Source organism: Ranitomeya variabilis, chromosome 2 (assembly GCF_051348905.1).
Source record: "Ranitomeya variabilis isolate aRanVar5 chromosome 2, aRanVar5.hap1, whole genome shotgun sequence".
NCBI classification, from domain to species: Eukaryota; Metazoa; Chordata; class Amphibia; order Anura; family Dendrobatidae; genus Ranitomeya; species Ranitomeya variabilis.
This window is the reverse complement of record NC_135233.1, coordinates 737307356-737327907: the sequence shown is the minus strand read 5'-3', so window position 1 is coordinate 737327907 and position 20552 is coordinate 737307356. Positions and strand designations below refer to the sequence as shown.

The following is a 20552-nucleotide window of genomic DNA, read 5'->3' as shown; positions in this document are numbered from 1 at the left end:
TTTTAGCCTAAATTTGTTCATTTCCACATGGGCAACAGGATAAAATGGATCCTAAAATTTATTGGGCAATTTCTCCTGAGTACACTGATACCTCACATGTGGGGGTAAACCACTGTTTGGGCACAAAGCAGGGCTCGGAAGGGAAGGAGCGCCATTTGACTTTTTGAATGAAAAATTAACTCCAATCGTTAGCGGACACCACGTCGCGTTTGGAGAGCCCCTGTGTGCCTAAACATTGGAGTTTCCCCACATGTGACCCCATTTTGGAAACTAGACCTCCCATGGAACTAATCTAGATGTGTGGGGACCACTTTAAACCCCCAAGTGCTTCACAGCAGTTTATAACGCACAGCTGTGAAAATAAAAAATCATTTTTCTTTCCTCAAAAATGATGTTTTAGCAAGCAATTTTTTATTTTCACAAGGGTAACAGGAGAAATTGGACCCCAATAGTTGTTGCCCAGTTTGTCCCGAGTACACTGATACCCCATATGTGGGGGTAAACCACTGTTTGGGCACATGTCGGGGCTTGGAAGGGAAGTAGTGACTTTTGAAATGCAGACTTTGATGGAATGGTCTGCGGGCGTCATGTTGCGTTTGCAGAGCCCCTGATGTGCCTAAACAGTAGAAACCCCCCACAAGTGACCCCATTTTGGAAACTAGACCCCCCATGGAACTTATCTAGATATATGGTGAGCACTTTGAACCCCCAAGTGCTTCACAGAAGTTTACAACGCAGAGCCGTGAAAATAAAAAATCATTTTTCTTTCCTCAAAAATGATGTTTTAGCAAGCAATTTTTTATTTTCACAAGGGTAACAGGAGAAATTAGACACCAATAGTTGTTGCCCAGTTTGTCCTGAGTATACTGATACCCGATATGTGGGGGTAAACCACTGTTTGGGCGCACGTCGGGGCACGGAAGGGAGGGAGCACCATTTGACTTTTTGAATACAAGATTGGCTGGAATCAATGGTGGCGCCATGTTGCGTTTGGAGACCCCTGATATACCTAAAAAGTGGAAACCCCTCAATTCAAACTCCAACACTAACCCCAACACACCCATAGCCCTAATCCCAACTCTAGCCATAACCCTAATCACAACCCTAAACCCAACACACCCCTAACCACAACCCTAACCCCAACACACCCCTAACCCTAATCCCAACCCTAATCCTAACCCTAATCCCAACCCTAACCCCAACACACCCCTAACCCTAACCATAACCCTAACCACAAGCCTATTCTTAACCCTATTTATAACCCTAGCCCTAAGGCTATGTGCCCACGTTGCGGATTCGTGTGAGATTTTTCCGCACCATTTTTGAAAAATCCGCAGGTAAAAGGTACTGTGTTTTACCTGCAGATTTATCGTGGATTTCCAGTGTTTTTTTGTGGGGATTTCACCTGCGTATTCCTATTGAGGAACAGGTGTAAAACGCTGCGGAATCCGCACAAAGAATTGACATGCTGCGGAAAATACAACACAGCGTTTCTGCGCGGTATTTTCCGCACCATGGGCACAGCGGCTTTGATTTTCCATAGGTTTACATGGTGCTGTAAACCTGATGGAAAACTGCTACGAATCCGCAGCGGCCAATCCGCTGCGGATTCGCAGCCAAATCCACACCGTGTGCACATAGCCTAATTCTAACCCTAATCCTAGTTCTAACCCTAATTCTAACCCTAGCCCTAACCCTAGTGGAAAAAATATATATATTTTCTTTATTTTATTATTGTCCCTACCTATGGGGGTGATAAAGGGGGGGTTCATTTACTATTTTTTTTATTTTGATCACTGTGATAGGTTTTATCACAGTGATCAAAATGTACCTGGAACGAATCTGCCGGCCGATTCGGCGGGCGCACTGCGCATACGCCCGCCATTTTGGAAGATCCGCCCATGGAGAAGACGGACAGACACCGGGAGGCTCGGTAAGTATGAGGGGGTGGGATCGGAGCACGGGGGGGTGGATCGGAGCACGGGGGAGCGGACAGGAGGACAGAGGGGAGTACAGGACAGAACGGAGGACTTGGGAGATCGGTGGCGGTGGCGGGGGCAGATCAGGGTTTCAAGCCATGGCCGATGATATTGCAGCATCGGCCATGGCTGGATTGTAATATTTCACCACATTTCATAGGTGAAATATTACAAATTGCTCTGTTTCACTTTCAACAGCCAATCAGAGCGATCGTAGCCACGGGGGTTGGGGGGGGGGGAAGCCCCCCCCCCCCGGGCTGAAGTACCACTCCCCCTGTCCCTGTAGGTCGGGTGAGATTGGAGTTAACCCTTTCACCCGACCTGCAGGGACGCGATCATTCTGTGACACAGCATATGCGTCACAGGTCGGATTGGCACCGACTTTCAAGACGCATACGCTGTGTCACAGGTCGGGAAGGGGTTAATATTACACCTACCGCATATGTTGGGATAGGATCTTGGAGATGGGATTACCCCTTTAAATAGTATGTTTTATAATGTATTGCAATTGTGATTTTTGTTTTAACCCCTTCATGACCCAGCCTATTTTGGCCTTAATGACCTTGCCATTTTTTGCAATTCTGACCAGTGTCCCTTTATGAGGTAATAACTCAGGAACGCTTCAACGGATCCTTGCGGTTCTGAGATTGTTTTTTCGTGACATATTGGGCTTCATGATAGTGGTAAATTTAGGTCGATAATTTCTGAGTTTATTTGTGAAAAAAACGGAAATTTTGCGAAAAATTTGAAAATTTTGCAATTTTCACATTTTGAATTTTTATTCTGTTAAACCAGAGAGTTATGTGACACAAAATAGTTAATAAATAACATTTCCCACATGTCTACTTTACATCAGCACAAATTTGGAAACAAATTTTTTTTTTGCTAGGAAGTTATAAGGGTTAAAATTTGACCAGTGATTTCTCATTTTTACAACAAAATTTACAAAACCATTTTTTTTAGGGACCACCTCACATTTGAAGTCAGTTTGAGGGTTCTATATGGCTGAAAATACCCAAAAGTGACACCATTCTAAAAACTGCACCCCTCAAGGTGCTCAAAACCACATTCAAGAAGTTTATTAACCCTTCAGGTGTTTCACAGCAGCAGAAGCAACATGGAGGGGAAAAATTAACATTTAACTTTTTAGTCACAAAAATGATCATTTCGCAACAATTTTTTTATTTTCCCAAGGGTAAAAGGAGAAACTGGACCACGAATGTTATTGTCCAATTTGGCCTGAGTACGCTGATACCTCATATGTGGGGGTAAACCACTGTTTGGGCGCACGGCAGGGCTCGGAAGGGAAGGAGCGCCATTTGACTTTTTGAATGAAAAATTGGCTCCAATCTTTAGCGGACACCATGTCGCGTTTGGAGAGCCCCCGTGTGCCTAAACATTGGAGCTCCCCCACAAGTGACCCCATTTTGGAAACTAGACCCCCCAAGGAACTTATCTAGAAGCATAGTGAGCACTTTAAACCCCCAGGTGCTTCACAAATTAATCCGTAAAAATGAAAAAGTACTTTTTTTTCACACAAAATATCTTTTAGCCTCAATTTTTTCATTTTTACATGGGCAACAGGATAAAATGGATCCTAAAATTTGTTGGGCAATTTCTCCTGAGTACGCCAATACCTCATATGTGGGGGTAAACTACTGTTTGGGCACATGGTAAGGCTCGGAAGGGAAGGAGCGCCATTTGACTTTTTGAATGAAAAATTATCTCCATCGTTAGCGGACACCATGTCAGGTTTGGAGAGCCCCTGTGTGCCTAAACATTGGAGCTCCCCCACAAGTGACCCCATTTTGGAAACTAGACCCCCCAAGTAACTTATCTAGATGCATAGTGAGCACTTTAAAGCCTCAGGTGCTTCACAAATTGATCCGTAAAAATGAAAAAGTACTTTTTTTCACACAAAATTTATTTTAGCCTCAATTTTTTCATTTTCACATGGGCAACAGGATAAAATGGATCCTAAAATTTGTTGGGCAATTTCTCCTGAGTACGCCGATACCTCATATGTGGGGGTAAACCACTGTTTGAGTGCACGGCAAGGCTCGGAAGGGAAGGCGTGCCATTTGACTTTTTGAATGGAAAATTAGCTCCAATCGTTAGTGGACACCATGTCGCGTTTGGAGAGCCCCTGTGTGCCTAAACATTGGAGCTCCCCTACAAGTGACCCCATTTTGGAAACTAGACACCCCAATGAACTAATCTAGATGCATAGTGAGCACTTAAAACCCCCAGGTGCTTCACAGAAGTTTATAACGCAGAGCCATGAAAACAAAAAAATTATTTTTCTTTCCTCAAAAATGATTTTTAGCCCGGAGTTTTTTATTTTCCCAAGGATAATAGGAGAAATTGGACCCCAAATGTTGTTGTCCAGTTTGTCCTGAGTACGATGATACCCCATATGTGGGGGTAAACCACTGTTTGGGTGCATGGCAGGGCTCGGAAGGGAAGGCACGCCATTTGGCTTTTTGAATGGAAAATTAGCTTCAATCATTAGCGGACACCATGTCGCGTTTGGAGAGCCCCTGTGTGCCTAAACATTAGAGCTCCCGCACAAGTGACCCCATTTTGGAAACTAGACCTCCCAAGGAACTAATCTAGATGTGTGGTGAGCACTTTGAACCCCCAAGTGCTTCACAGAAGTTTATAACGCAGAGCCATGAAAATAAAAAATTATTTTTCTTTCCTCAAAAATGATTTTTTAACCCACAATTTTTTATTTTCCCAAGGGTAACAGGAGAAATTGGACCCCAAAAGTTGTTGTGTAGTTTCTCCTGAGTACGCTGATACCCCATATGTGGGGGTAAACCACTGTTTTGGCACACGTTGGGGATCGGAAGGGAAGTAGTGACGTTTTGAAATGCAGACTTTAATGGAATGCTCTGCGGGCATCACGTTGCGTTTGCAGAGCCCCTGATGTGCCTAAACAGTAGGAACTCCCCACAAGTGACCCCACTTTGGAAACTAGACCCCCAAGGGAACTTATCTAGATGTGTGATGAGCACTTTGAACCCCCAAGTGCTTCACAGAAGTTTATAACGCAGAGCCGTGAAAATAATAAATGTGTTTTCTTTCCTCAAAAATATTTTTTTAGCCCAGAATTTTTTAATTTTCCCAAGGGTAACAGGAAAAATTTGACCCCAAAAGTTGTTGTCCAGTTTCTCCTAAGTACGCTGATACCCCTAATGTGGGGGTAAACCACTGTTTGGGCACATGCCGGGGCTCGGAAGGGAAGTAGTGACGATTTGGAATGCAGACTTTGATGGAATGGTCTGCGGGAATCATGTTACGTTTGCAGAGCCCCTGATGTGCCTAAACAGTAGAAACCCCCCACAAGTGACCCCATTTTGGAAACTAGACCCCCCAAGGAACTTATCTAGATGTGTGGTGAGCACGTTCAACCCCCAAGTGCTTCACAGAAGTTTACAACGCAGAGCCATGAAAATAAAAAATCATTTTTCTTTCCTCAAAAAAGATGTTTTAGCAAGCAATTGTTTATTTTCACAAGGGTAACAGGAGAAATTGGACCCCAATATTTGTTGCCCAGTTTGTTGTGAGTACGCTGATACCTCATATGTGGGGGTAAACCACTGTTTGGGCGCACGTCAGGGCTCGGAAGGGAAGTAGTGACATTTGAAATGCAGACTTTGATGGAATGGTCTTCGGGCGTCACATTGTATTTGCAGAGCCCCTGATGTGCCTAAACAGTAGAAAGACCCCATAAGTGACCCCATTTTGGAAACTAGACCCCCCAAAGAACTTATCTAGATGTGTGGTGAGCACATTCAACCCCCAAGTGCTTCACAGAAGTTTACAACGCAGAGCCGTGAAAATTAAAAATCATTTTTCTGTCCTCAAAAAAGATGTTTTAGCAAGCAATTTTTTTTCACAAGGGTAGCAGGAGAAATTGGACCCCAATATTTGTTGCCCAGTTTGTTGTGAGTATGCTGGTACCCCATATGTGGGGGTAAACCACTGTTTGGGCGCACGTCAGGGCTTGGAAGGGAAGTAGTGACATTTGAAATGCAGACTTTGATGGAATGGTCTGCGGGCGTCACGTTGCATTTGCAGAGCCCCTGATGTGCCTAAACAGTAGAAACACCCCACAAGTGACCCCAAAAGGATCTTATCTAGATGTGTGGTGAGCACTTTCAACCCCCAAGTGCTTCACATAAGTTTATAACGTAGAGCCGTGAAAATAAAAAATAATTGTTCTTTCCTCAAAAATTATGTTTTAGCAAGTAATTTTTTATTTTTGCAAGGGTAACAGGAGAAATTGGACCCCAATAGTTGTTGCCCAGTTTGTCCTGAGTACGCTGGTATCCCATATGTGGGGGTAAACCACTGTTTGGGCGCACGTCGGGGCTTGGAAGGGAGGGCGCACCATTTGACTTTTTGAAAGCAAGATTGGCTGGAATCAATGGTGGCGCCATGTTGCGTTTGGAGACCCCTGATGTGCCTAAACAGTGGAAACCCCTCAATTCTAACTTCAACACTAACCCCAACACACCCCTAACCCTAATCCCAACTGTAGCCATAACCCTAATCACAACCCTAACCCCAACACACCCCTAACCACAACCCTAACCCCAACACACCCGTAACCCTAAATCCAACCCTAACCCTAATCCTAACCCTAATCCCAACCCTACCCACAACTGTAACCCCAACACAACCCTAACCCTATCCTTAACCCTAACCACAAGCCTAATCTTAACCCTATTTCCAACCCTAGCCCTAATTCCAACCCTAAGGGTACCGTCTCACATAACGATTTACCAACGATCTCGACCAGCGATACGACCTGGCCGTGATCGTTGGAAAGTCATTGTGTGGTCGCTGGGGAGATGTCACACAGACCGCTCTCCAGCGACCAACGATGCCAAGGTCCCGGGTAACCAGGGTAAACATCGGGTTACTAAGCGCAGGGCCGCGCTTAGTAACCCGATGTTTACCGTGGTTACCAGCGTAAAAGTAAAAAAACCAAAAACGTACATACTCACATTTCGGTGTCCTTCAGGTCCCTTGCCGTCTGCTTCCCACTCTGACTGAGTGCCGCCGTACAGTGAGAGCAGAGCGCAGCGGTGATGTCACTGCTGTGCTGTGCTCTCACTTTCCGGCCGGCAGACAGTCAGAGCGGGAAGCAGACGGCAAGGGACCTGAAGGACACCGAAATGTGAGTATGTACGTTTTTTTTTTTTAACTTTTACGCTGGTAACCACGGTAAACATCGGGTTACTAAGCGCGGCCCTGCGCTTAGTAACCCGATGTTTACCCTGGTTACAAGCGAACGCATCGCTGGATCGCTGTCACAACGATCCAGCGATGACAGCGGGAGATCCAGCGACGAAAGAAAGTTCCAAACGATCTGCTACGACGTACGATTCTCAGCAGGGTCCCTGATCGCTGCTGCATGTCAGACACAGCGATATCGTATGGATATCGCTGGAACGTCACGGATCGTACCGTCGTAGCGACAAAAGTGCCACTGTGAGACGGTACCCTAACTCTAATTCCAACCCTAACCCTAAGGCTATGTGCCCACTTTGCGGATTCGTGTGAGATTTTTCCGCACCATTTTTGAAAAATCCGCAGGTAAAAGGCACTGCGTTTTACCTACGGATTTACAGCGGATTTCTAGTGTTTTTTTGTGCGGATTTCACCTGCGGATTCCTATTGAGGAACAGGTGTAAAACGCTGCGGAATCCGCACAAAATTGACATGCTGCGGAAAATACAACACAGCGTTTCCGCACGGTATTTTCCGCACCATGGGCACAGCGGATTTGGTTTTCCATAGGTGTACATGGTACTGTAAACCTGATGGAAAACTGCTACGAATTCGCAGCGGCCAATCCGCTGCGGATCCGCGGCCAATCCGCTGCGGATCCGCGGCCAATCCGCTGCGGATTCGCAGCCAAATCCGCACTGTGTGCACATGCCCTAACCCTACCCCTAACCCTAAACCTACCCCTAATTCTAACCCTAATTCTAACCCTAGTTCTAACCCTAACCCTAGTAGAAAAAAAATATATATATATTTTATTTATTTTTATTATTGTCCCTATGGGGGTGATAAAGGGGGGGTCATTTACTATTTTTTTATTTTGATCACTGTGATAGGCTATATCGCAGTGATCAAAATACATCTGAAACGAATCTGCCAGACGGCAGATTCGGCGGGCGCAGTGCGCATGCGCCCGCCATTTTGGAAGATGGCGGCGCCCATGGAGAAGCCGGACGGACACCGGGAGGCCTGGTAAGTATGAAAGGGGGGTGATCGGATCACGGGGGGGGGACCGGAGCACAGGGAGGGGGGACCGGAGCACGGGGGGAGCGGACAGGAGGACGGAGGAGCGGACAGGACGACTTAGGGGGGCGGACCACGTAACGGAGCACTGGGGAGGAGATCGGTGGGTGTGGGGGGGGGACAGATTAGGTTTTCCAGCCATGGCCGATGATATTGCAGCATCGGCCATGGCTGGATTGTAATATTTCACCGTTTTTTTCGGTGAAATATTACAAATCGCTCTGATTGGCAGTTTCACTTTCAACAGCCAATCAGAGCGATCGTAGCCACGAGGGGGTGAAGCCACCCCCCCTGGGCTGAAGCACCACTCCCCCTGTTCCTGGAGATCGGGTGAAATTGGAGTTAACCCTTTCACCCGATCTGCAGGAGCGCGATCCCTCCATGACGCATACGCTGCGTCACAGGTCGGATTGGCACCGACTTTCATGACGCAGCGTATGCGTCAAAGGTCGGGAAGGGGTTAAACCTTTTTCAAGTATATCACGAAGCAGCATCTTTAATCTTTACAGACTTTAATATATGCTCATGTATGTGACTTACGTTGCTATGCACTATTGTGCTAACGTGGATTAGGCGCCTAATCTCTTTATATAGCGCCAACATATTCCACAGCGCTTTACAGTTTGCACACATTGTCATCGCTGTCCCTGATGGGGCTCACAATCTAGATTCCCTATGTCTTTGGAATGTGGGAAGAAACCGGAGATACCGGAGAAAACCCATGCAAACAGGGGGAGAACATACAAACTCCTTGCAGATGTTGTCCTTGGTGGGATTTGAACCCAGGACACCAGCGCTGCAAGGCTGCAGTGCTAACCACTGAGCCACCGTGCTGCCCCATACCTTCCCTCACTGAGAATACCACTGATCTACGCTCACCTGTGCTGCTCTTTTATGGGTTAGATTTGAAAAGAGTGTATAATATAAGTATACAAAAATCTCGTTTCACCCTCTACACAAGAGCACAGACTCTGATCACATAAATGTTTGTGGGGTTTTTTTAATCCACTTGGTGTTCTGCTCCGTTACAGGAATAAAACAACAAAATTAACAGGAGTCACCTGTCATGCAAGAAATCAGCAGCGCTCAGCAGACCCAAAATGACAATCATGGGGGCAGTTGGTTTTCCATTAATGTGTCTGGCACCTTGCCAAAACAAAATAGCGCAGAATGCTGCATTATTCAGGCTGGTATTTTGGGGCTTAATGTATGACAGAGGTTCAGAAAGTAGCCTTTAACGCAGACAGGAACAGAGCCTAACATTACTGACAATGGTAACTGTCAGCCACTTATTTTCAATCACAGAAAATGAATGTAGGAAGCATCAGCTAAGCTGTAAGAAACATTTTGAAGACGGTACTCTAAAAGTCTCTTATCAAAAATCAAGCAGGGGATGCTGAAAAAACTCATCCCAGTCAAGTAGGTTTTGTAAAAATTGTGCATTATCAGGAGCGAGTGTTCATAGGAATGCTTGTTTCCCAATTTTCTCCATCTAAAGAGACTGCCAATCCCTTGATGAACAAGCAATGTGCTCGTTCTTTAGGTGAAATTATTTTTAAAGTCTGCTTAAAAATCATCATTCTCAGCAGCGTCATTATCAGCAGCATATGTTCTACTTAGGAAAGACATATGCTGTCAAGAGCAATGCACATCCTATTAACGATCGTTCTGTTTGCATTAAAGTGCAGTCAACCTGTCGAAACAAGCTATTAAATGGAATCTGTCACCCCCGGGACGTATATAACCTATTAATATGGGCATACAGGTAATAGAAATGTTACAATAGTCCTACGTTGTTGTTGAGAATAGTTAAATTCTTTCTGTATGTATCTTCCAGGTTCCGGGGCATGCGGTGCCTGAATGAAGTCCTGCCTTCATTATAATACTATCCCCCTCCCATGCACGTCAGTTCTGATGCTGAAATCCTGCGCCCTCTCCACAATACGTACCTCATCCTCCCTTCTATGGGCGCTACAATCAGGGATCTTCTGCGCTTGCAAGTCACTGTGACCTCCGGTGCGAGCAACGATAAGGTGAGGCATACAGGTAGGACTAGTTTAACATTTCTATCACCTAGTACCTGTATATGTCATATATGTTATATATGTAGATGAGCAACTAGACTGATATTGCATTTAGTTAACTTAAATACCGTATTTTTCGGATTATACGACGCACTTTTTTCCCCAAAATTTTTTTTGGGGAAATGGCGGTGCGTCTTATAATACAGATTTACCGGTACAGTTGCTGCAGGCTGCATGCTGGGATGAGGGGGTGCCCAGCGGTGCTGCGGGGGTGTACAGCGGTGCTGCCGGTGTCTCCGGTGCTACTGGGGCTCTGCCGACATTTTGTGAAAGGCCAGAGCCCCCGTAGTTCTGTGAAGGAGAGAGAGGCTAATGAAATCGATTATGAACCCTTACATGAGCTAGTTCAGATATGTTGTGGCAAAGATGGCGTCTTATGTCCTGAGCAGCATCTGGAAGGAACTTTTGGAATGTTATGAAGTCACTGAACATTGGATGAAGACACCATATATGGAAGTGAAGTTGGAATGGACCAGTTAAAGACCGACACCATTACTATTCAGAAGTTGTGCAACACCCATTTCCTGTCTGTAGAATGGTTTTTTGTTCCAAAAAATAAGGTGCAGTCGTGTGCTAGCCTTCTCTGAGTAAGGAGCATATCCAACTCTGTGTCTGATATCTCTCTTTTATGCACGCACTCGGCTCATATTTAGGTCAGGTACAGGCAATCATTTAGATCTCACTTTAAGAGATCACCCCCAGAGTTCCATGGTTTCCTGTGCGGTGGACTCTGGGAAAATCGCCGCCGGAGGGCAGCGTATGCGCAGATGGAGATCTCGGCAACAAGATTTCGGGAGATGAGATCTCAGCGCCCGAGATCTTGGTGCTGAGATCTCCATCTGCGCATGTGCAACCCCCAGCAGTCATTTTCCCGGAGTCCACCGCACAGCAAACCATGGAACTGCAGGGGGCTCTGGCCTTTCACAAAATGTCGGCAGAGCCCCCGAAGCACAACAGACACCCGCAGCACCGCTGGGCACCCGCAGAAGCAGGACACCCCCAGCAGCACCGGACATCGGAACACCCAGTCTGCGGAACACCTCGTCCCAGCCTGTGGAATGCAGCATCACCCCACTCTTGCCTCCTCCAGTAGCGACCCTGGGAACCACCAGCCACCACCCCCTGGTAAGCAATAAGATGCATGGATTATAAGACGCACCACCATTTTATTTAAAAAAATATTTTTTTTTTTTTCTCCTCAAAATTTGGGGTGCATCTTATAATCCGAAAAATATGGTAGATACATAGAATGCCATTATTTCCATAAAACTTCTGTTATATGTTGAACAGCCTTTCTGTACTACAATTTAACCCCTTAGTGACAGAGCCAATTTGGTACTTAAAGGGAACCTATCACCCCGTTTTTTAAAGATTAGATAAAAATAGTGTGAAATAGGGGCAGAGCTGGGCTTTACATTACTGCCTTTTTGGTGCCTTTACACCCCCGTTAGGCTGCCGAAATACCTTTGTGAAGTGGCCGTTTTCTGCTGTCACTCTAGTTGGTCAGGTCGGATGGGCGTGGTCACAGCGCTGTTTCTCCCCCAGATCAGGCTCATCATTACGTTGGTGGCGTAGTGGTGTGCGCATGTCCAAGGTCCCGAATGCTGCACAGGGGTGTGAAAATAGCAGCGATGTCCGTTATTCCATTGGTGGTCGGTGGGCGCGGCCATCTTGCTTTGGCCGCGCGTGCGCAGAAGCGGCGCTCTGCTGGCCGCGGCTTCAGGAAAATGGCCGCGGGCATCCGCGCGTGCGCAGATGGCTATCGCGGCGGCCATTTTCGTGAAGCAGAGTTCGCATCTCAGCTTCACGAAAATGGCCGCCGCGATAGCCATCTGCGCACGCGCGGATGCCCGCGGCCATTTTCCTGAAGCCGCGGCCAGCAGAGCGCCACTTCTGCGCACGCGCGGCCAAAGCAAGATGGCCGCGCCCACCGACCACCAATGGAATAACGGACATCGCTGCTATTTTCACACCCCTGTGCAGGATTCGGGACCTTGGACATGCGCACACCACTACGCCACCAACGTAATGATGAGCCTGATCTGGGGGAGAAACAGCGCTGTGACCACGCCCATCCGACCTGACCAACTTGAGTGACAGCAGAAAACGGCCACTTCACAAAGGTATTTCGGCAGCCTAACGGGGGTGTAAAGGCACCAAAAAGGCAGTAATGTAAAGCCCAGCTCTGCCCCTATTTCACACTATTTTTATCTAATCTTTAAAAAACGGGGTGATAGGTTCCCTTTAATGACCAGGCCAATTTTTACAACTATGACCACTGTCACTTTGTGAGGTTATAACTCTGGAACGCTTCAACGGATCCTACTGATTCTGAGAATGTTTTTTCGTGACATATTGTACTTCATGTTAGTGGTAACATTTCTTCAATATTACTTGCGATTATTTATGAAAAAAATGGAAATATGGCAAAAAAAATTTAAAATTTTGCAATTTTCAAACTTTGTATTTTTATGCCCTTAAATCAGAGAGATATGTCACAAAAAATAGTTAATAAATAACATTTCCCACATGTCTACTTTACATCAGCACAATTTTGGAAACAACATTTTTTTTGTTAGGGAGTTATAAGGGTTAAAATTTGACCAGCAATTTCTCATTTTTACAACACCATTTTTTTTTAGGGACCACATCACATTTGAAGTCATTTTGAGGGGTCTATATGATAGAAAATGACCAAGTGTGACACCATTCTAAAAACTGCACCCCTCAAGGTGCTCAAAACCACATTCAAGAAGTTTATTAACCCTTTACGTGCTTCAAAGGAACTGAAACAATGTGGAAGGCAAAAATGAACATTTAACTTTTTTTTTGCAAACATTTTACTTCAGAACCATTTTTTTTTATTTTCACAAGTGTAAAAACAGAAATTTAACCATAAATGTTGTTGTGCAATTTCTCCTGAATACGTCGATACCCCATATGTGGGGGTAAAACACTGTTTGGGTGCACCGCAGAGCTTGGAAGAGAAGGAGCGCCGTTTGACTTTTTCAATGCAGAATTGGCTGGAATTGAGATCGGATGCCATGTCACGTTTAGAGAGCCCCTGATGTGCCTAAACAGTGGAAACCCCCCACAAGTGACACCATTTTGGAAACTAGACGCCTTAAGGAACTTATCTAGATGTGTGGTGAGCACTTTGAGCCCCCAAGTGCTTCACAGAAGTTTATAAAGTAGAGCCGTGAAAATAAAAAAATCGCATTTGTTTACACAAAAATGATCTTTTTGCCCACAAATTCTTATTTTCACAAGGGTAAGAGGAGAAACTAGACCACAAAAGTTGTTGTGCAATTTCTCCTGAGTATGTTGATACCCCATATGTGGGGGTAAACCACTGTTTGCACCAAGAAGTATAGGCAGGCACCACCGTCAGGGATCACCTCTAGCATACTACAAAAAGGCACATTAGAAAAAACAAAGAAAAGGGTAGTATGCAAACAAAAAGGGATCACCAGGGTAATTTACCAAAAAATAACACTTTTATTAAACCACAATCCTTAGATACACTACAGCATGATTATTAAAAACACTTAAAAGATTGCATAACAAAGCAAGTCATGAACACTAGACCTGTGATAAGGTCAAGCCACAATGCCACCCTACAAAGCACCTGCAGAGTCAAATAGAGAATTCCCCCATAGCTACCAAGCAGTCAAATCCAAGGATGTACCATACTACCTGATAGAAAATGCCAGGCCTCGCAGGTGGCCTCCCACTAGAGCATATCAAGGCAATAGAAAAGGGGAGAAAAGGGCAGGTGGCACCGGGCAAGGATGCCCAACGCGTGTCGCCAGCGAACTGGCTTCCTCAGGGGCGATAGCAGAAGTGTCCCTAGACTGTGGTTAAATACCTGTAAAATAACTGTCAGAGTGGGGTCAGCTGGGAACCGGAGGTGTCCGGGCTTTAGATTAAGGATGTGCACATACGTCCAGGGCCGGATGTGTCCCACAAACGCCGGCGGCTGCGCAGTAGAAATAAAGTGCTGATAATAGATCGTGTGCCGGGGCGCAAGTGCGCATGCGCTGGAGTGCGCACGCGCACTATATGCAGGCGGGCATGGAGGGACAAGAGATACAAGGGCAGGTGCCGGAGAATGGGCGCATGCGTGGTAATGCACCTGAGGTAATAATCCCCTGTCCCAAGATGCCCGCCCCGGGCCCCGCGCACGCGCGCAATGAAGCGCACGCGCAGAGGGCCAGGAGCGGACACCCGAGGGACAGGGAGGTGAGGAATACAAGAAAAGAGGAGCCAAGGTAGCCACCTCAAATGAGAAGACGGTATATGGTAAATGGAGGGGCAGAAAGATGGAGGGGGGGGGGGCATCCCAAATAAATCCTAGAGGGATGTAAATTACACGAATTTTAGCAGGAGGAGTTAATCTTAAAACGGGCGGATATACAAACAGCCTGAGAAAATGAGATAGAGAATCTCGAAGAAAGGGATGTTTACTAGATGATGGAAAAATGTCAACATAAGAAGACAAAAACAAAAACAAAAGCACATGAATGGTCAAAAGTCCTAACTTAGGTCCCTAGATAAGTGATGACATAGCAAAATACCTGAAAAAAATACAAAAACGAGAAATAAAGACTTGATGCTACATACATAATCATAAATAAACATATATAAACATAGTACTAAAGATTGAAAAATACTATGTCTGTACAAGTCTGATGGCTACCAAAACCTGACATGATAATAGGTGTAACAAAAAAGATTTTTTTATAGATATTAAGTGGAGCTCATATATAAAAATAAAAAAAAAAATAAAAAAAAAAAAAAATTTCTTGTTTTAAAAACCATGGTTTTTAGCGGATAGAAACTAGTTCATCCGGAAAAAAAAAAATAAAAAAAAAAAATAATAATATATATATAATATATTTAAATATTATTACAGAAGGTATTGCAGTACTCAGGACCTAAGAAAAGGAAGAAAAATTACAATGAAGTAATGCACATCTGTGATCCCACAGCTGAATATTTTTAAAGTTGTTTATAGTATCCAGTAAAAAGCAATTCCTCATTCAGTCCATGTGGGGTCAAGGTATTTAGATTATGAATCCATTTTGATTCACATCTTAACAGTTTTCGGGCGGCGTCACCACCTCGGATATTGTGCGGGATTGCCTCAAGTCCCATGACCTTTAGTCCCCTAATCCGTCCATTATGAAAGTCCAGGAAATGCGCAGCAACAGATGAGATGCTCTTGCCCTTGTCACGGTCCCTGGATGCCGTGGAAATATTTGATAGATGTTGTTGTATTCTTCTACGCAGTTCTTGCGTGGTCTGTCCCACGTAAACTTTCGGGCAATCACAAACCACGGCATAGACGAGAAAACGCGTCTTGCAATTAAAATAGGCTTTATTTGGAATAATCTGAAAAGGAGAAATGGTGAGTGAAAGACCATCTTGCGCCACCATGTATTGGCAGATATTGCAGCCCCCACATGGAAATGTACCAAAAACCCTAGACCCCCTATTGATTCTAACCACAGGCCGTGTGAAGTGACTGTGACAGAGCATATCTTTCAGGTTCTTAGCCCTACGGGCTATTAGCTTAGGGGTAGGTGAAATAAATGGTGTCAGCCTGGGTTCGCTCAACAAAGTACCCCAGCTACGGCCCAAGATCTTGTAGATGTCTTGCCACTGATTATTAAAAGTGGTCACAATGCCGAGTGGCATATCCAACTCACGTGTTTGTCTTTGAAGCAGGTCTGGGCGTGAGCTATTCCGGGCTCTCTGATATGCAGAGGAAATGATCTTCTTAGGGTAACCCCGATATCTGAAACGATCCGTTAGTAGTTTTGCTTCATCCTGGAAGTCTAAGGTCAGACTGCAATTTCTCTTCAGGCGCAGAAACTGGCCAGTTGGTATCCCATTCTTGAGGTGCCTAGGGTGGAAGCTTGAATAGTGTAACAAACTATTCGTCGCTGTCGGTTTGCGATAAAGAGTAGTGACAACATTTGAATCTACCAGGCTTACTTTAAGATCCAGAAATTCCACCGAAGTAGATGAAACATGTGATGTGAGCCTGATATTGAAAGAATTCTCGTTAAGATCAGCAATGAACCGGTTACAATCATCTTCGGTGCCTGTCCAAAACATCAAAATGTCGTCAATATAACGAAGCCATTTGGGACAACATTTTCCAAATGCTTCGTGTTTGTACACTACTAGCTCCTCCCACCATCCTAAAAATAAATTCGCATAGGAGGGCGCACATCATGCCCCCATGGCGGTCCCCTTTACTTGCCTGTAAAAACTCCTATCAAAAACAAAATAGTTTTTGTCAAGGATAAAGAATAGAAGGTCCAGAAGAAATTGGTCATGCTCCCTGTCCCCCGTGGTGTTTGAATCTAGGAAAAACGAAATAGCTTTTAGACCAACATCATGATTGATGTTGGTGTAAAGGGACTCAACATCTAAAGTGATCAAGATCGTACCAGGTGGTAAACAGAGATCTTGAAGGAGTTGTATAAGATGTGTTGAGTCCCTGAGGAATGATGTAAGTTTCATGGCAAATGGTTGTAGAAAAAAATCTACATAGGTACATGGCTTCTCAAATAGGCCATTAATGCCAGACACTATTGGCCTACCTGGAGGATTGATCAATGACTTATGCACCTTCGGAAGAAGGTAGAAGGTCGGCACAACAGGAAAGTCCGTTGTCAAGAAGTCCACCTCTTTTTTGTTCAATATGCCACGGCCAGCTGCTTGTCCAATAAGTTGATCCAATTTTCCTTTAAAAAAGCCCGTAGGGTCTGCTGGAAGACGGGAGTAGCAAGTGGAGTCACCAAGTTGTCGTCCAACCTCCTGTAAATAGAGGGAATAAGTCCACAGAACAATATTGCCCCCCTTATCCGCCTCACGTACAAGGAACTCTCTATTGTTCTGTAAATCCCTAAGAGCTCTGCGTTCAGATAGACTTAGATTGTTATTACGATTACCGTCCATATGCAGGGCCTGGATCTCTCTGCACGTTTGGTTAAAGAAAATCTGGACCGCCGGAAAGAGGGAGAAAGAGGGGGTGGCCTGCGAAGGTAGTCTTCCACCAAACCGTTTCCTCGTAGGTGCCATTTCGTTCTCGTGAAGGAGGTCCATGAGGTCTCTGAGTACCTGTCGCTCATCATTCGGGAGCAGATCTAGTGAGGAAGGGTGGTGATATAAAAGCTTGTATGTTAATTGGCGGCAGAATAGATAGACATCTTTGACCAGGGTAAACTTATCAAGGACGTTCATTGGAGCAAATGAAAGGCCCTTCTCCAGAACATGTTTTTCATCAGGAGTCAGTACATGTGTAGACAAATTAATAATTTGTACATTACCTGGACCATTGTGTTGGTTCAGATGCTCAAGGGCAGACTGAGGGGATAAGTCTACCGTTTCCTGTGATTGAACCTCGTTTCCCGTTTGTATGATGGGGACGAGTTCTTGAACCCCCTGGTGCGTTTTTTGGTTGTAATTCCTCCTGGCCTTACGTCTGCCCCGCCTACAGCCCCTTCTAGATCGCTCGGATCTGATGATAAAAAATCACTAGAGGAAACCTCTAGTCTAGTATGCGTGTTTGTATGGGTCTTTGTCTCAGAGGATGTGACTCTTCTATTGCCCCGATGGCCCCATTTATAGGCCCGACCACCCGTATAGTCCATCTTGTCCCTATGAAATTTGCGTCGTTTGCCCTCAATAATTTCTTTTTCAAATTTGTCAATATTATTTTTGAGTTGTTGTTTGAACGTAACAACTAAAGATGCTTCAAAGGTAGCAAGTAAAGCCTCTCTATCCTTAATATCCTCCTTGAGTCTAATTAGGAGAGCCTGGTCATGCGCTATTAACATGTCCATTAGAATGGAGGAGCATTTCATAAGCCAGCCTCCCAAGAATTCTGAAATGATGAGTCCACTTCCCATGCAGGGAAGATCTGCACCCTGAGGCCTCGAGGAACAAAGCCTGTGACCTTATATTCCTCTAGGCTTCTTATGTTCCACCACACCTTTGTAAGAGTTTTGTGTAAGTTGGTCAATTCATTAGAAACTTTAGAGAAGCCCCCATCAACACTTGCTGTTTCCATCACACCTTTGTCACCAATATCAAAAAGCCCCTGAGTCCTCTGGCTCCAAGCCGACTCCCTAGTATGTAGATCCATAGAAATAAATGGATCCAAAAGTATCAATAAACACAATAGATATAAGTTACACACGGTGTGCCACACACCAAGAAATGAGAGACCGCAAGGCTCTCAACACAAAACTGTCTGCACCAAGTAGTATAGGCAGGCACCACCGTCAGGGATCACCTCTAGCATACTACAAAAAGGCACATTAGAAAAAACAAAGAAAAGGGTAGTATGCAAACAAAAAGGGATCACCAGGGTAATTTACCAAAAAATAACACTTTTATTAAACCACAATCCTTAGATACACTACAGCATGATTATTAAAAACACTTAAAAGATTGCATAACAAAGCAAGTCATGAAAACTAGACCTGTGATAAGGTCAAGCCACAATGCCACCCTACAAAGCACCTGCAGAGTCAAATAGAGAATTCCCCCATAGCTACCAAGCAGTCAAACCCAAGGATGTACCATACTACCTGATAGAAAATGCCAGGCCTCGCAAGTGGCCTCCCACTAGAGCATATCAAGGCAATAGAAAAGGGGAGAAAAGGGCAGGTGGCACCGGGCAAGGATGCCCAACGCGTGTCGCCAGCGAACTGGCTTCCTCAGGGGCGATAGCAGAAGTGTCCCTAGACTGTGGTTAAATACCTGTAAAATAACTGTCAGAGTGGGGTCAGCTGGGAACCGGAGGTGTCCGGGCTTTAGATTAAGGATGTGCACATACGTCCAGGGCCGGATGTGTCCCACAAACGCCGGCGGCTGCGCAGTAGAAATAAAGTGCTGATAATAGATCGTGTGCCGGGGCGCAAGTGTGCATGCGCTGGAGTGCGCACGCGCACTATATGCAGGCGGGCATGGAGGGACAAGAGATACAAGGGCAGGTGCCGGAGAATGGGCGCATGCGTGGTAATGCACCTGAGGTAATAATCCCCTGTCCCAAGATGCCCACCCCGGGCCCCGCGCACGCGCGCAATGAAGCGCACGCGCAGAGGGCCAGGAGCGGACACCCGAGGGACAGGGAGGTGAGGAATACAAGAAAAGAGGAGCCAAGGTAGCCACCTCAAATGAGAAGACGGTATATGGTAAATGGAGGGGCAGAAGGATGGAGGGGGCATCCCAAATAAATCCTAGAGGGATGTAAATTACACGAATTTTAGCAGGAGGAGTTAATCTTAAAACGAACCACTGTTTGGGCGCACCGCAGAGCTTGGAAGAGAAGGAGTGCCGTTTGACTTTTTCGATGTAGAATTCACTGGAATTGAGATCGGACGCGATGTCACGTTTGGAGAGCCCCTGATGTGCCTAAACAGTAGAAACCCCCCACAAGTGACACCATTTTGGAAACTAGACCCCTTAAGGAACTTATCTAGATGTGTGGTGAGCACTTTAAACTCACAGGTGCTTCACGGAAGTTTATAGCGTAGAGCCGTGAAAATAAAAAGTCGCATTTTTTCTACAGAAATGATCTTTTTGCCCCCAAATTTTTATTTTGACAAGGGTAACAGGAGAAATTAGACCACAAAAGTTGTTGGGCAATTTCTCCTGAGTACGTCGATACCCCATATGTGGGAGTAAACCACTGTTTAGGCGCACCGCAGAGCTTGGAAGAGAAGGAGTGCCGTTTTACTTTTTCAATGTAGAATTGGCTGGAATTTAGATCGGACACCATGTCGCGTTTGGAGAGCCCCTGATGTGCCTAAACAGTAGAAACCCCCCACAAGTGACCCCATTTTGGAAACTAGACCACTTAAGGAACTTATCTAGATGTGTGGTGAGCACTTTAAACCCCCAAGTGCTTCACAGAAATTTATAAAGTAGAGCCGTGAAAATCCTTTTTTTTTTCCTCAAAAATGATTTTTTAGCCTGCAATTTTTTATTTTCTCAAGGGTAACAGGAGAAATTGGACCCCAAAATTTATTGTGCAATTTATGCTGAGTAGGCTGATACCCCATATGTTGGGGTAAACCACTGTTTGGGCGCATGGCAGAGCTCGGAAGGGAAGGAGCGCCGTTTTGGAATGCAGACTTTGATA

At 45.3% G+C, this 20552-nt stretch overlaps 2 protein-coding genes across 4 annotated transcripts in view; both read right to left on the bottom strand.

Annotated features, from left to right (window-relative positions):
* Window positions 1-20552, bottom strand: part of PDSS2 (decaprenyl diphosphate synthase subunit 2) — a 392099-nt gene that overhangs the window by 307750 nt on the left and 63797 nt on the right. The gene's annotated exons all lie outside the window — the stretch shown is intronic.
* On the bottom strand, window positions 15309-18593 carry LOC143809888 (uncharacterized). Its single transcript, XM_077292861.1, has 2 exons — window positions 16388-18593; window positions 15309-16295 (listed from the first exon to the last, which is right to left on the bottom strand). Exon 1 carries the CDS (start codon window positions 17642-17644, stop codon window positions 16628-16630), a length of 1017 nt encoding a protein of 338 aa, XP_077148976.1. The 5' UTR covers window positions 17645-18593; the 3' UTR covers window positions 15309-16295; window positions 16388-16627.

Bases quoted from the DNA above. Each gene is read 5' to 3' on its own strand.
- LOC143809888 (XM_077292861.1), bottom strand. From the start codon at position 17,644: ATGAACGTCCTTGATAAGTTTACCCTGGTCAAAGATGTCTATCTATTC.